Source organism: Rana temporaria, chromosome 12, assembly GCF_905171775.1.
Source record: "Rana temporaria chromosome 12, aRanTem1.1, whole genome shotgun sequence".
NCBI lineage: Eukaryota > Metazoa > Chordata > Amphibia > Anura > Ranidae > Rana > Rana temporaria.
In genome coordinates this window covers 46,661,442-46,677,809 of record NC_053500.1, presented here as the reverse complement: position 1 = coordinate 46,677,809, position 16,368 = coordinate 46,661,442, and the positions used below count along the sequence as shown (strand labels likewise).

Sequence of the window (16,368 nt, the reverse complement as noted above, 5' to 3'; positions counted from 1 at the left end):
TGTATTCACATAGGCTTTTTATTAATATTGGTAATACGCATTGGATATATTACTGAGTTGGGATATATTACCCTTGATTCACTTTAGCGCAACTTAATTTCCTTATACATATTGTCATACAGTGTGAACTATTTTGACAGACCTTCAGGGGCTTTTTCATGATCCTTTAAACATTTTAATGTGCATGTAAATGTGTTTATAGATGCATTTGGATTCACTCGAATTATAAAGAACCCCATCCAAATGACTTGCCTCAAAGACAACACAACAAAATCTGCTTTGAAAAATACAGCAAAATAAATAGCATATCTGGAGTAACAAGACCAACATCAGCTAGAACCATAACAATACAATATCAATAACTATTTAAAAAGCTAGGCAAAAGGACCCTGCTCAAAACAGTGTACAAGTCAAAATCACAATTAATATACATAAGTGGTAAGGGAGATTTACTAACGATAGCTGTAGATATTGAACCTTGATGCAGATGGGCTACAACAGAAGAAGATCACACCGGTTGCCACTACTGTCATCTAAGAACAAGAAACTGAGGCAACAATTTGCACAGGCTCACCAAAATTAGACAACAGAAAATTGGAAAAACATTGCTTGGTCTGATAAGTCTGGATTTAAGCTGCAACATTCAGATGGTAGCGCCAGAATTTGGCGTAAACATGAAAGCATGGCACCATCCTGTCTTGTAGCAGCAGTTCAGGCTGGTGGTGTAATGGTGTGGGGGATATTTTCTTGGCACACTTTGGGCCCCTTAGTGCCAATTGAGCATTGTTTAAACGCCGCAGCTTACCTGAGTATTGTTGCTGACCATGCCCATCCCTTTATGACTACAGTGTACCCATCTTCCTGCAGAAAAATGCACCATGTTACAAAGCTCAAATCACTTCACCACTGGTTTCTTGAACATGAAAATGAGGTCACTGTACTCCAATGGTCTCCACTAGGGTTGCCACCTCATCCCTTTAAAAAGGAACACATCTGAATTACACAGGTTCTGAGGCTAATTTAATGCAGATAAGGCACCAAGTGAGTTTAATTACCACCTTAATCAGCCACAGAACCTGTGTAATTCAGATGTGTTCCTTTTTAAAGGGATGAGGTGGCAACCCTAGTCTCCACAGTCACCAGATCTTAATCCAGTAGAACACCTTTGGTATGTGGTGGAACGGGAGATTTGCAACATGGCTGTGCAGCTGACAAATCTACAGCAACTGCGTGATGCTTTTATGTCAATGTGGACCAAAATCTATGAGGAACGTTTCCAGCACCTTGTTGAATCTATGCCATGAAGAATTAAGGCAGTTCTGAAGGCAAAAGCGGGTCCAACCCGGTACTAGCAAGGTGTACCTAATAAAGTGGCCGGTGAGTGTAGTATACAATGATAAAATAGGTAGCTAGAGTCAGGAGGTAGGAAGGAGATATTATTGAAGACAATATGGCTTATGGGATCTTCTAAAGCAACATTGTACATCTAATATGGGTATGCATTCAGAAAGTGCCCATAAGTTGACATTTGTCAGACAGAAATCGTGTCTGTGTGGTTTGTGGTGAATAATATGCTTATTTTAAAGGTTCCTTTTCAGTAATGAGAAGCTATTAGAGGCACGGGAGTCAGAAGAACTCTTCAATGTAGGACATACAAGATGCAGGGTCTGCTGCGGTGGAGAGTGGGTGGTAACGTATGAAGAAAGAGCGCCATACCCACAGCAGACGAGGGTGAGGAGTTGTGAGTGGCTTGTGGCAGGAAGAGCTGATGCTGCAAGAACAGGACAGGCTAATATTCTACGCTAATAAGGTTTGGGGAAAGTACAAACATTGGCAGAATGGACAGGCTAGGTACCAAATGCACAATATATTTAGAATATTTTTCCCTACAACGATCATCCAGGTGTACTAGCTTTTTAGCCACGTAGCAATTACGAAAATATGTGAAGTGCAGTAACCCACACTGTACAAAAGGCATTGACAAGGCAGTAAGGCTTCAACGTATATTTTCAAATGTTCTGCAATGCTAATATTCCAGTTTAAATGGAATTAATATTGGCCTGACCTAAGCACTATTTGCCACTTCTTAAAGTAAACCCAATTAGTACGAGAAATATGGGAGCTGCCATTGCTGTGCCCCTTCTGAAATGTTAGTTGCCTGCCTATTATGCTGAGATCAGTTGGCTTCAATACTTTTTAAGTAACAGAAATGAAAAATATGGATACATATCATGAAAATCAGAGTTTAATTTTAACTACTTGCCGACCTGCCGCCATAATTTTACGGCGGCAGGTTGGCTCCCCTGTGCGAGAGCCCGTAGCTACAGGGAGTGCAGAATTATTAGGCAAATGAGTATTTTGACCACATCATCCTCTTTATGCATGTTGTCTTACTCCAAGCTGTATAGGCTCGAAAGCCTACTACCAATTAAGCATATTAGGTGATGTGCATCTCTGTAATGAGAAGGTGTGTGGTCTAATGACATCAACACCCTATATCAGGTGTGCATAATTATTAGTCAACTTCCTTTCCTTTGGCAAAATGGGTCAAAAGAAGGACTTGACAGGCTCAGAAAAGTCAAAAATAGTGAGATATCTTGCAGAGGGATGCAGCACTCTTAAAATTGCAAAGCTTCTGAAGCGTGATCATCGAACAATCAAGCGTTTCATTCAAAATAGTCAACAGGGTCGCAAGAAGCGTGTGGAAAAACCAAGGCGCAAAATAACTGCCCATGAACTGAGAAAAGTCAAGCGTGCAGCTGCCAAGATGCCACTTGCCACGAGTTTGGCCATATTTCAGAGCTGCAACATCACTGGAGTGCCCAAAAGCACAAGGTGTGCAATACTCAGAGACATGGCCAAGGTAAGAAAGGCTGAAAGACGACCACCACTGAACAAGACACACAAGCTGAAACGTCAAGACTGGGCCAAGAAATATCTCAAGACTGATTTTTCTAAGGTTTTATGGACTGATGAAATGAGAGTGAGTCTTGATGGGCCAGATGGATGGGTCCGTGGCTGGATTGGTAAAGGGCAGAGAGCTCCAGTCCGACTCAGACGCCAGCAAGGTGGAGGTGGAATACTGGTTTGGGCTGGTATCATCAAAGATGAGCTTGTGAGGCCTTTTCGGGTTGAGGATGGAGTCAAGCTCAACTCCCAGTCCTACTGCCAGTTTCTGGAAGACACCTTCTTCAAGCAGTGGTACAGGAAGAAGTCTGCATCCGTCAAGAAAAACATGATTTTCATGCAGGACAATGCTCCATCACACGCGTCCAAGTACTCCACAGCGTGGCTGGCAAGAAAGGGTATAAAAGAAGAAAAACTAATGACATGGCCTCCTTGTTCACCTGATCTGAACCCCATTGAGAACCTGTGGTCCATCATCAAATGTGAGATTTACAAGGAGGGAAAACAGTACACCTCTCTGAACAGTGTCTGGGAGGCTGCGGTTGCTGCTGCACGCAATGTTGATGGTGAACAGATCAAAACACTGACAGAATCCATGGATGGCAGGCTTTTGAGTGTCCTTGCAAAGAAAGGTGGCTATATTGGTCACTGATTTGTTTTTGTTTTGTTTTTGAATGTCAGAAATGTATATTTGTGAATGTTGAGATGTTATATTGGTTTCACTGGTAAAAATAAATAATTGAAATGGGTATATGTTTTTTTTTTTGTTAAGTTGCCTAATAATTATGCACAGTAATAGTCACCTGCACACACAGATATCCCCCTAAAATAGCTAAAACTAAAAACAAACTAAAAACTACTTCCAAAAATATTCAGCTTTGATATTAATGAGTTTTTTGGGTTCATTGAGAACATGGTTGTTGTTCAATAATAAAATTAATCCTCAAAAATACAATGTGCCTAATAATTCTGCACTCCCTGTATACGTCGGCTCTCGCGCAGGCCACTAGGGGCACGTGCGCGCCGCCGGAGGCGCACGCCCCTGGCTCCTGTGCGTGTGCCCGGCGGGCACGATCGCCGCCGGGCACACGCGATCGCTCGTTACAGAGCGGGGACCGGGAGCTGTGTGTGTAAACACACAGCTCCCGGTCCTGTCAGGGAGAGAAATGATGATCTTCTGTTCATACAATGTATGAACAGAGGATTGGTCATTTCCCCTAGTGAGGTCACCCCCCCTACAGTTAGAACACACCCAGGGAACATACTTAACCCCTTCCCCGCCCCCTAGTGTTAACCCCTTCACTGCCAGTGGCATTTTTATAGTAATCAATGGATTTTTATAGCACTGATCGCTATAAAAATGCCAATGGTCCCAAAAATTTGTCAAAAGTGTCCGAAGTGTCCGCCATAATGTTGCAGTACCGAAAAAAAACGCTGACTAGTAAAAAAAAAATATTAATAAAAATGCCATAAAAATACCCCCTATTTTGTAAACGCTATAACTTTTGCGCAAACCAATCAATAAATGCTTATTGCGATTTTTTTTTAATGAAAAATATGTAGAAGAATACGTATCGGCCTAAACTGAGGAAAAAATATGTTTTTTTATATATTTTTGGGGGATATTTATTATAGCAAAAAGTAAAAAATATTCATTTTTTTCAAAATTGTTGCTCTATTTTTGTTTATAGCGCAAAAACTAAAAACCGCAGAGGTGATCAAATACCACCAAAAGAAAGCTCTATTTGTGGAGAAAAAAGGACGCCAATTTTGTTTGGGAGCCACATCGCACGACCGCGCAATTGTCAGTTAAAGCGACGCAGTGCCGAATCGCAAAAAGTGCTCTGGTCTTTGACCAGCAATATGGTCCGGGGGTTAAGTGGTTAAGTGCTTATCTGCTTAATTGTTCTTGGTGAGTGACAAATAGTACCGAAGAGTAAATAATCATGGCAACCAGAATTTGTAGAATGAAAAAAAAAAACAATCACGGCCATAGTGTAATGAGGCGGCGGATAAAGACATAGTTAAATAGTAGGTGAGGTTGAAAAAAGACACATCAAGTCCAATGCGTGTGATTATAGGTCAGTAATACATTGTAAATTCCTGTATGTTGTGGTCATTCAGGTGCTTATCTAATAGTTTCTTGAAACCACTGATGCTCCCCGCTGAGACCACCACGTGTGGAAGGGAATTCCACATCCGTGCCGCTATTACAGTAAAGAACCCTCTACGTCGTTTAAGGATAAACCTCTTTTCTTCTAATTTTAATGAGTGACCACGTTTCTTGTTAAACTCCCTTCCACAAAAAAGTTTTATCCCTATTGTGGGGTCACCAGTATGGTATTCGTACCATATATTGTAAATTTAAATCATATCCCCTCACCATTTTCTTTTCCCCAGAGAGAATAAGTTCAGTGCTCGCAACCTTTCTTCATAACCAATATACTCCAGACCCTTTATTATTTATTAGCTTTGTTGCCCTTCTCTGTACTCGCTCCATTTCCAGTACATCCTAGAACTGGAGCGACTGGACAGAACTGGACAGCATACTCTAGGTGCGGCCAGACCAGAGTCTTGTAGAGCGGGAGAATTATAGTTTTATCTCTGGAATTAATCCCCTTTTTAATGCATGCCAATATTCCGTTTGCTTTGTTAGCAGCAGCTTGGAATTGCATGCCATTGCAGAGCCTATCATCTACTAGGACCCTCAGGTCCTTTTCCATCCTAGATTCCCCCAGAGGTTCTCCCCCCAGTGTATAAATTGCATTCGTATTTTTGCCACCCAAATGCATTAATTTACATTTTTCTACATTGAACCTCATTTGCCATGTAGTTGCCCACCCCATTAATTTGTTCAGATCTTTTTGCAAGGTTTCCACATCCACATCTTAAGTTTTCTTCCAAAACAGGGCCGTATTCAGAATTATATCAAAAACAACATAACTTGCAACCCTCCAGATGTCCATATACTTGCAGTCTCTTGCAAATGGTTGTCTGGAACACTTGATAAGGAACAAAAAGAGGGTATCTTGGTATCTTGTTGCAAAAGTCTTTACAAAATAACCGCCAGCTACCTGCCAATAAATACTTCCTCTATGCACAGATACAGTACTTTCCGAGATTATCATGTAGTTCTGATGTAACTACCAAGTCTTCAATGGAACATTTATGTAAAAAAATCAACAAGATCCCAGACCATATCTCTGCAATATATTCGATTGGTACTTCAATAATGGATAAATGACCTTACATAGTGAAGTGGGAGGAGGATCTGAATAAGGGCCTACAGAGGCACAAACTGATACAGAGGGCCTCTAAATCTCTAATAAAAACCTCTATGAATAAAGCTAACTATAAAATACTGTTACGCTGGTACATGGTACATACAAAACTTGCATCATATGTCCCAGGTGCCTCCCCTAAGTGCTTTAGGGGTTGCGGACATAAGGTTTTTGCCTCCAAGTCTATAATTTTATATATTCTTTGACCCAGACTAATCTCAAAAAAGTCACCATGCCAAGCCCTGCTGGGCCAACCAGTAAGGGAGGTCCTGAGACACACCAACAAACAGATTTCAGTCATATTCCTGGCCGCCAAGGTAGCAATTGTTAGATCATGGAGGTCCTTGTCTATCCCATTCCCACATGATTCACTCAAAGCTATCATGGATGATACAGGAAACAAAGTTGGCTGCATTATTAGATATAAACTTATATTGATAAACTCCTGTGCTGCTAAATATCTAAAATAAATATTAACTGAATATACAGATTAAATTGTAACTGTTTGCATGCCTGGAACTTCCACGACCACCCAACAAGTATATTTGAGCACTTTAAAAACAAATTAAAATCTAAAAATATGGTGCGCTGTTCCTTTAAACATATATAGTGCAAAATACTGTGCAAAAATGCGTGATAGATAATTCAACCTTAATATGTCTTGTGACAACAAAAATTTATAATAAACATTCGAAAAAAGGAATTTGATTAAAAAAAAAATATCCAGTGACCAAAATGCTCTTAAATATAACCATATTGAAATAACAGTGCTCTAGAAAGTCCACACTTCAAATGGATAAAAATAAGGTGAGTGTCAAAAACAGTGCTTCAACTACCAAACACCTCTGGGTGCAATGCTCGCTCACCGTAAACACTGACCTAAAAGGTCAGTAAATGCAGATTGTATTAATGGCTTTAATGATCCACCATGCAGCTCTGTGTATCACCTTCATGCGTGTTTTCCTTTAAAGGGCTTGCTTTACTCCATGGAAAAAGGCTCAAACATATAAAAGAGATCCACTCATAGCACAATATGTATACATTAAACTATGTATTAAAATACTTAATGCACTCACATGGTAGCTACCTAATGAAGTCACGTAACCAGTGACGCACTGCGTCAGTTGGAGCCAGGCACATCACCTCTGGTTGTCTCTGAACCTTGGAAGTTGCAGTGGAAAGGATAGTTGATGAATTTTAAAACACTTTTTTTCTATTATCAAGATAAATTGCATGTGAGTGCATTAAGTATTTTAATAAATAGTTTTGTATGTATACATATTGTGCTATGAGTGGATCTCTTTTATATGTTTGAGCCTTTTTTCCCGTGAAGTGAAGCAAGCCCTTTAAAGGAAAACACGCATGAAGTTGATGCACAGAGCTGCATTTTGGATCATTAAAGCCATTAAAGTGGTTGTAAACCCTTTACAACCACTTTATGCTACAGGTAAGCCTATAATAAGGCTTACCTGTAGCCACCCAGGATATCTCCTAAACCTGCACGGTTTAGGAGATATCGTCCCCTGCACACTAGTAAGGTCCATAAAGACATGGATGAGCGAGTTTTGGGTGGTGGAACTTGACTGGCCTGCACAGAGTCCTGACCTTAACCCGATAGAACAAGTTTGGGATGAATTAGTGTTGAGACTGCGAGCCAGGCCTTCTCGTCCACATCAGTGCCTGACCTCACAAATGTGCTTATGCAAGAATGGTCAAACAACTCCCAGAAGAGTTGAAGCTGTTATAGCTGCAAAGGGTGGGCCAACTCAATATTGACACTGTATACCATGTTTGCGTACAACCACAGCACTATCATGTATTGGTGTACTTGTTTAATTATTCAACTCAATATTGAACCCTACGGACTAATGTCGCGTACACACGGTTGTTTTTTGTGATGAAATAAAACAACGTTTTTTATCATGAAACAAAACAACGTTTTTCAAACTTAATTTTAAAAAACGACGTTGCCTACACACCATCGTTTTTTCAAAATGCTCTAGCAAAGCGCGGTTACGTTCAGCACGTACGACGGCACTCTGTTCCATTAAAACTCGCGTCATAACTTGCTTCTGAGCATGCGCGGGTTTAAAAACGTCGTTTTAAACGTTGTTTTACCCACACACTATCATTTTAAATGACACAAAAAACAACGTTTTGAAAAACGACATAAAAAATGAAAGCATGTTTTTCAGAAGACATAAAACGAAGTTTTCCCCACACACGGTCATTTTAAATGACGTTTTTAAAAATGTCGTTTTTTTTCATCACAAAAAACGACCGTGTGTACGCGGCATAAGACTTTGATGCCATTCAAGTTCATGTGCGCGTAAAGGCAGGTGTCCCAATACTTTTGGAAATATAGTGTATGTTTAAAGCAGGGGTCTTCAAACTACGGCCCTCCAGGTGTTCACGAACTACAATTCCGATCATGCCTAGTCATGTCTGTGAATGTCAGAGTTTTACAATGCCTCATTGGATTTGTAGTTCCGCAACAGCTGGAGGGCCATAGTTTGAGGATCCCTGGTTTAAAGGAACAGCGCACCATATTTTTAGATTTTACATTACAGGAAAACATTTCCCCATTTGAAAAAATATGGGACCCTTGTATACGTTACCCTTCAGGAGAACATTGAATGGCATAACTGACTGGACTCGCAGGACGAATAGATAGAGATGAGATAAGTCTCTTTCTATACTTTCTCTTATCCTTTCCTTTTCTCTTCTTGTGTTTCTCCTAATGTTTCTCCCTTCGGTTTACGTTACTTGCCCATGTGGGCTACAGTTTACACCTGTACCACCCTACCAATTGCCACATACCTTTTTGCAACGTTTTTTTCTACTCAAATTGGCCACTTCCTTTTTATCTCAGACACATGGGAATTGGTTTGTTAATAGGGTGATGCTCCTGAGCAGGTACTATGAGGATATGTTGGAAATCGTGGGTCATGTTTGAAGATGTACAGTGCTAGAGCACACATGATCTGCTTTATATTGTCTACGAGTGTGTTGAAAACCAATAGAAAATGATTGGAAAAGACAAGAGTAGGCATGTGTTGTGTGCATAGTAAATACAGTTACATAAGCTTTACCATTGTTATCTTCTCCATTCAGATCCTCCTGGTCTAATCTTTGGAATTGTGCTTCTTCTTCCTCCTTATGATTTGGGTATACAGAAACATGCAAGTCTGTTTCTGTGATTCTCTTTGAAGAACAAACACTCAGATCTGAAAAAAGTAAAGGAAATAAACTGAAGTACAGAAGAGTATGAAAGGAAAAAATAAAATCCTGCAAGATTCACCTAGAACAGAAAAGTTACCCAATTACAGAAAAAATCCAGGATTCTTGTATGAAAAAAAATAAATAAAAAAAATTACCATTAAAGCGGGGTTCCAACCACAATTAGCATTTTTTAAATGTATGTCCTTTCATCATGCGTTTTTATAATATAAATCCGGTCACTTACTATTTTACAATCCGCCGCCGCTCCGCATAGTTATTCAAAAAAGATCGTTTATAAATATATGTCCACACCATTGTCATTTTGCTTGTGGGCATTGTGAAGCTCACAAGCACTTACTTCCTGGAAGTCTTGGATGGGGAGTGATAATTGGGTAGCGCACTGCATCCTGGGAAATTATGACACACATTTCCCAGGAGCATTAGAGGGAGATGATGTCAGGATCCTAGGTGATTTCAAAGGCAGATTGTGTGGGACTGCATAGCAACAGGCATTTCCAGATGAGTAAAAAATATATATTTTTTTATTTTTTAATTTTTTAGGTCTAATGAGCACAATAATGAAAAAAAAAAATTGGGATGGAAACTCCACTTTAAGTCACTAAATTATTAATGTTGACCATTTGTCTTGCAGCACTGACATCCTAGTTTTGACTTAAATGAAGGACACAGTCTACATGAAGTTTGTATATTCTTCATAGGCGTGCGCACAGGGTGTGCCTGGGCACACCCTAATTACCCTGTGTGGTTCATATTCCCCCTGTTTAGACCCCTGAAAGTTCATCAAAACGGAAAAAAAAATTCTCCTAAAAAAATATGTAAAAAAATAATAATATTAACATTTTTTATAATACAAATAAAATAAAATAAAATTGTAAAAAATAAAATAATAGAAATTAAAACTACTGACACCATCCACTGCTCTACTGACACCATCAGTATAGATACACATGCACACACACGCATGGGGCTCCTAATAAATTTAAAAAAATAAAATAAAAACATTATACAAAATAAAATAAACACAAAAAACTACTGACACCAATCTCATCCCTACTGACACCATCCTGTGGTAACTGTCTTCTCCCTACTGTGTGACTGTGGTATAGAAAGAGTTTGCAAGCTCCTTCAGGGGCGTTAACATTCTGCAAAGTGCAACGGAGCTTGTTCGTAGATAAACTCCAATAGTATGCAAATACATATGCTATTCTGTTTTTTTTACATGACATGCCAGTAATTGAATGTCTCACAATATAATATATTGTAAGGCACGTGCAGCCAGGATTGTGGACAGTGTGCATGCAACACCTAGGTTTCATTGTCACAGAACAATCCAAAGGGAACCCCACTGCTCCACATTCCAATCTTCTCCATAGCCGTCCGTGGGCATGCTGTGTGCCAGTCGTAATGCCGCATACACACGATGATTTTTCAGGTTGTAAAAAACGATGTTTTTCAGGCTCTAGAAAAAACAACGTTTTTTTCAACTTGATCATTAAAACGGCCTTGCCTACACACGATCGTGAAAAAAAATGCTCTAGCAGAGCGCGGTGACCTACAACACGTATGACGGTACTATAAAGGGGAAGTTCCATTCGGATGACGCCACCCTTTGGGCTGCTTTTGCTGATTTCGTGTTAGTAAAAGACGATTCACGCTTTTCTATCTGTTACAGCGTGATGAATGTGCTTACTCCATTACGATCGCTAGTTTTACCAGAACAAGCACTCCCATCTCATAACTTGCTTCTGAGCATGCATGGATTTTTCACGTTGTTAAAGCCCACACACGACCATTTTTTACAACCCGAAAAACGACCACGTTAAAAACGTCGTTAAGAATTAGAAAATGTAAAATGTTCAAATTTTTTTTGGCCCGTTTTTCAGAACCCGAAATATGCTCTGAAGCCCACCTGATCGTTTTTAATGACATTAAAAAGAAAAAGTCATTTTTTACAACCCGAAAAATGATCGTGTGTACGCGGCATTAGGGCTTGTCTACACTTCATGTAGGCTCGTACAGAAAACAAAAAGGGCTACACACCGATGATGTCACTACTTTTCAACAAAAGTTCTGTCAGCACTCAGCCTTTTCATCCAGCAGCATACTCGCATAGCAGAGAGCACTCATCATCATTCAGCTCACATATATAAATGCCTGTGCATTGCTGAAACTAATAATGTGGTCTGGTTGCCAGGTAAGATGTGGACATGGGAATGGAGGCTTTGTCCCTTTCAGAACTTTACAAAGCCTCTGGGCTCCAGGGCCCAGAACAATAAAGCCCTGTACACACAGGCCAGAATCTCGTCAGGAAAAACCCTTGTTTTTCCTGACGAGATTCTTGGCAAGAATCTCTTGCCGCCCGAGTGTATAGACACTCCTTTCAAAAGAACCGTGGTTCTTTTGAAAGGCAAGAATGCAGTGACATCATCGCATATGATGAGCATGCTCTCGTCATATTCGATGCCGTCGCCGCCATCTTGCTGCACCCAACCTATGCCTAGGAAGCTACCGCACATGCGTCAAAGTCATTTCGAGCATGCGCGGGTTTCCACGGCGACAGGTAAGTATACACACTCTCGGGTTTCTCGGCAGGAAAACACTGCTGAGAATCACGAGAAAATAGAGAGCAGGTTCTCTATTTTACATGCAAGCAGCATGCTATAAGGACACCCGAGCCACTGCTTTGTGAGTCCATTCAGACATGGAGCTGTGGCTCTGCCCTTCCCCTCTCTCTCCTCATTGACTCACTGACTTTAATTGACAGAACCGGGAGCCAATGGTGCCCACTGCTGTCTCAGCCAATCAGAAGGGAGAGTCCCAGACAGCTGAGGCTCTCGTTCAACATCGCTAGGTGGGGCTCAGGTAACTATTAGTGGGGCTGCTGCACACAGAAGTTTTTTTTATCTTAAAGTGTCATGTTTTTTTTTCTTTAAAACAACAGACACATTGGGCCAGATTCACAAAAGGGATACGACGGCGTATCTGCTGATACGCCGTTGTATCCCTGTTTCTATCTATGCGACTGATTCATAGAATAAGTTACGCATAGATATCCCTAAGATCCGACAGGTGTAATAGTTTTACACCGCCGCTGGGGGGAGTTTGCGTCGTAAACCAGCGTCGGGTATGCAAATTAGCAGTTACGGCGATCCACAAAACTTTTTCCCGTCGTTACGTCGCCGCAAGTGTTAGTTTGCCGTCGCAAAGATAGGGCACCTTTTACAAAGTGTAAAATTACTACACCATGTAAAAGTATACCCGTCTTTCGCGTGTCGCTTTTGAATTTTTCTTATTTTTTTTTTTTTCCCGGCGCAAGTCTTTTTTTCACGTCACGATTCACAAAACGTCGGCGTGTCGTAATTTCGCGCAAAGCACGTCGGGAAATTTGCGTCGGGAGCATGCGCAGTACGTCCGGCGCGGGAGCGCGCCTAATTTAAATGGTACCCGCCCCATTTGAATTGGCCCGCCTTGCGCCGGACGGATTTAGGATACACCGCCGCAAATTTCCAGGTAAGTGCTTTGTGGATCGGGCACTTAGACAGAAAATTTGCGGCGGTGTAACCTAAATTGGTTACGTTATGCTGCGCCCAGGCTACGTGAATCTGGCCCATTATACTTACCTGTTCTATGCAGTTGGTTTTGCACAGAGCAGTCCGGATCCTCCTCTTCTCTGGTCCCTTTTTGGCTCTCCTGGCCCCTCCCTCCTGTTGAGTCCAGTCCATTCAAACACGGAGCCCTGATTTGGCCTTGCCCCCTTTCTCTCCTGATTGGCTAACTGACTTTGATTGACAGCAGTGGGAGCCAATGGCACCGCTGCTGTGTCTCAGTCAATCAGAAGGAGAGTCCCAGATGGCCGAGGAACTCGTGGACATCGCTGGACATAGATGGGGTTCAAGTAAGTTTTAGGGGGTCAAACTACAGTGAAAACCCTAGGCCTTCTTCCACTATCTCAGCGCTATGAAAATATCGGGTTTCATAAAATATAGAACTTCAAGACTTGTAACCATTGCATATTCTCGTTACAGAAATAAATGTGTGAGCTGCCGCTTAAATGCAAAAGCATAACAAGTTGTAAGATAAACAGTTGGGTCAAAGTTAAATTTTTAATGTTGCATAAATAGTTCTTTGTAAAGTTGATTATGATGTAAGAAACTTGCTATTTGAACAATCAACACCTCGTAAATGTAAAGAAATCACCTTCTATATTATGTTACCTCAACTGCCTACAAAGAAAACACTTCTAATATACATTAGACCGGGAGGCCAAGCTGTGATGCCAAACACAAATCCAAATTAATGCCTCATACACACGATCGGACTTCCATCTGACTTTTACGTGGATTTTGCTCCGAATGGGTGTTGGTCGTGAACTTGGTATGCATACACATGGCAGGACTTTTTCAGCCAACTTTCACCAAATTACATGGTTTTTAGGCTCTTTACCGCCACCCTGTGGGCAACTTCTGCTATTGTTGTATGATCTTTGGCATTGGTTCTGAGCATGCATGTTTGTACTTTGGACTTTAGTCCAATGGACATGTATACACATGATCGGATTAGTCGTAAAGGGACATTTGTTGCCGGAAACTTTGTTTGCACAGCGAACATTTGTGCGATAAAATGCACACGGTCGGATTGTCCGATCAAACAGGTCCGTCTGACATTTGTTGTAAAAAAGTCAGATTGTGTGTATAGGCCTTTAGACATCACTAGAATGTTTTTTGTTTTTTTTTCCCCACACAAGCCCAAATACAAGTTTATTTCAGTGATAACTTGTCTCACTAGAATGGTTTTACCTGCAGGTTGGGGCTGGTCCTGGCTGTTGACTGAGTCCATGCTTGTATCCACATCTGAAAAGAAAAATCAACAAATGTTCAACAAAGGGATAAATTATTTACCCTTAAATTAATTTAGTCACTGCAGGTAAACATTTTAGTTACTGTAGGTAAAGTCCCTGACAGTAGTTAATAAAACAGCACATAATCCTCATAATATAAATTAAAGGCATGCTCCAGCGTAAGTTGAGACCCCAGCACAATGGCCATCCCATTGTCTAAACTTTCTTTTTACAGTCTTGGGCCACCAACGAATGACAAAAGACATACACAATTCTCTTTTAAGATGTACAGTTAGGTCCATATATATTTGAACACAGGCACAATTTTAGTTTATTTTTTAAGGTATTTACCAAAACATATTCAGGCTATAGTTATATAATGGATATGGGCTGAAAGTGCACACGCTCAGGTTTATTTGAGGGTATGTACATCCAAATTGGGAAGGGTTTAGGAATTATAGCTCTTAAGAATACCCATCCCCCCTTTTTCAAGAGACCAAAAGTTATTGGACAATTAAATCAAAAGCTGTTTCATGGCCAGGTGTGGGCTACTCCATTATTTCTTGATCAATTAAGCAGGTAAAAGGTCTGGAGTTGATCATGTGTTCAAAGGAGCTTTCCATCCAAGTGAAACAGGCTATTGTAAGGTTTAAAAAACTAAACAAATCCATCAGAGATATAGCAGCAACATTAGGAGTGGCCAAATTAACAGTTTGGTACATTTTGAGGAAAGAATAACACACTGGTGAGCTTAGCAACATAAAGAGGCCTGGATGTCCATGGAAGACAACAGCGGTGGATGATCACAGGATCCTCTCTATGGTAAAGAAAAACCCATTCACAAATCCAGACAAGTGAAGGACACTCTCCAGGAGATGGGCGTATTATTGTCAAAGTCTACAATCAAGAGAAGACTTCACAAGAGCAAATATAGAGGATTCACCAAAAGGTGCAAACCATTCATAAGCCTGAAGAATAGAAAAGCCAGATTAGACTTTACCAAAAAACATCTAAAAAAGCCAGACCAGTTCTGGAAAAGTATTCTTTGGATGGATGAAACTAAGATTAATCTGTACCAGAATGACAGGAAGAGAAAAGAGCAGAGAAAGCTTAGAACCGCTCATGATCCAAAGCACAGAACATCATCTGTAAAACATGGTGGAGGCAGTGTGATGGCATGGGCATGCATGGGGCCAAATCTTCAAAGGAGATACGCAGGCGGAACTGCTGTTCAGCCTGCGTATCTCTGTGCCTAACTTTGGAAACGATCCTCAAAAGGATTTTTCCAAAGTTAGGCAGAAGATCTGACATCTGTAAGACACTTACACTGTCAGATCTTAAGATGCAGTACCGCATCCGTTCGCTGGGGGCATTTCGAGTCGAAATGCCGCCTAGTGTATGCAAATGAGTACTTAAGCAGATCCACAAAGCTTTTAAGCTTTGTGTTTTCTGCGTAAGTTACGATTTGCTTGCGCAAAATTAGGGCTGGTTTTACAATGTGTAAAGTTAGTACACCATGTAAAACCAGACCTTTTTTTCGATCGCCGCGTTTTTTTTTAAATTTTGATTTTTTTTTCCCGGCGCGTAACTTTTTTTTAACCCGTCGCAACTTTATTGTCCCGTCGCAATCCACAAAGCCCGGCGTAAATTACGTTTGCGCGCTGCCCGTCGGGAAAAATGATGTCACACGCATGTGCAGTACGTCCGGCGCGGGAGCGCGCCTAATTTAAATGGGAATCGCCCATTTTAATTAGGAACGCCTTAGGATGCACGGAGTTAAGTTGCACTGACGCAATTTTCCGGGTAAGTGCTTTGAGGATCGCTACCTAAATTCGGAGAATTGCGGCCGTGTAACTTAACTCTGAAAAGTTAAGTTAGGCAGCTTTTCTGTGGATTTGGCCCACATGGCTTCCAGTGGCACCGGGTCATTGGTGTTTGTTGATGATGTAACAGAAGACAGAAGCAGCCAGATGAATTATGCAGTGTTTAGAGATATACTGTCAGCCCAGATTCAGCCAAATGCAGCAAAGTTGATTGGATTGCACTTCACAGTCCAGATGGACAATGATCCAAAACACACTGCAAAAGCAACACAGGAGC

General features: G+C 40.9%; 1 protein-coding gene across 1 annotated transcript in view; it reads right to left on the bottom strand.

Annotated features, from left to right (window-relative positions):
• Nucleotides 1-16,368, bottom strand: part of IKZF3 (IKAROS family zinc finger 3) — a 204,909-nt gene that overhangs the window by 89,670 nt on the left and 98,871 nt on the right. Inside the window, exons 2-3 of the mRNA XM_040329947.1 lie at nt 14,228-14,281; nt 9,281-9,415 (exon numbers count right to left, since the gene is read on the bottom strand). Of these exons, the coding sequence (XP_040185881.1) occupies nt 9,281-9,415; nt 14,228-14,281 (189 nt within the window). The remainder of the gene's footprint in view (nt 1-9,280; nt 9,416-14,227; nt 14,282-16,368) is intronic.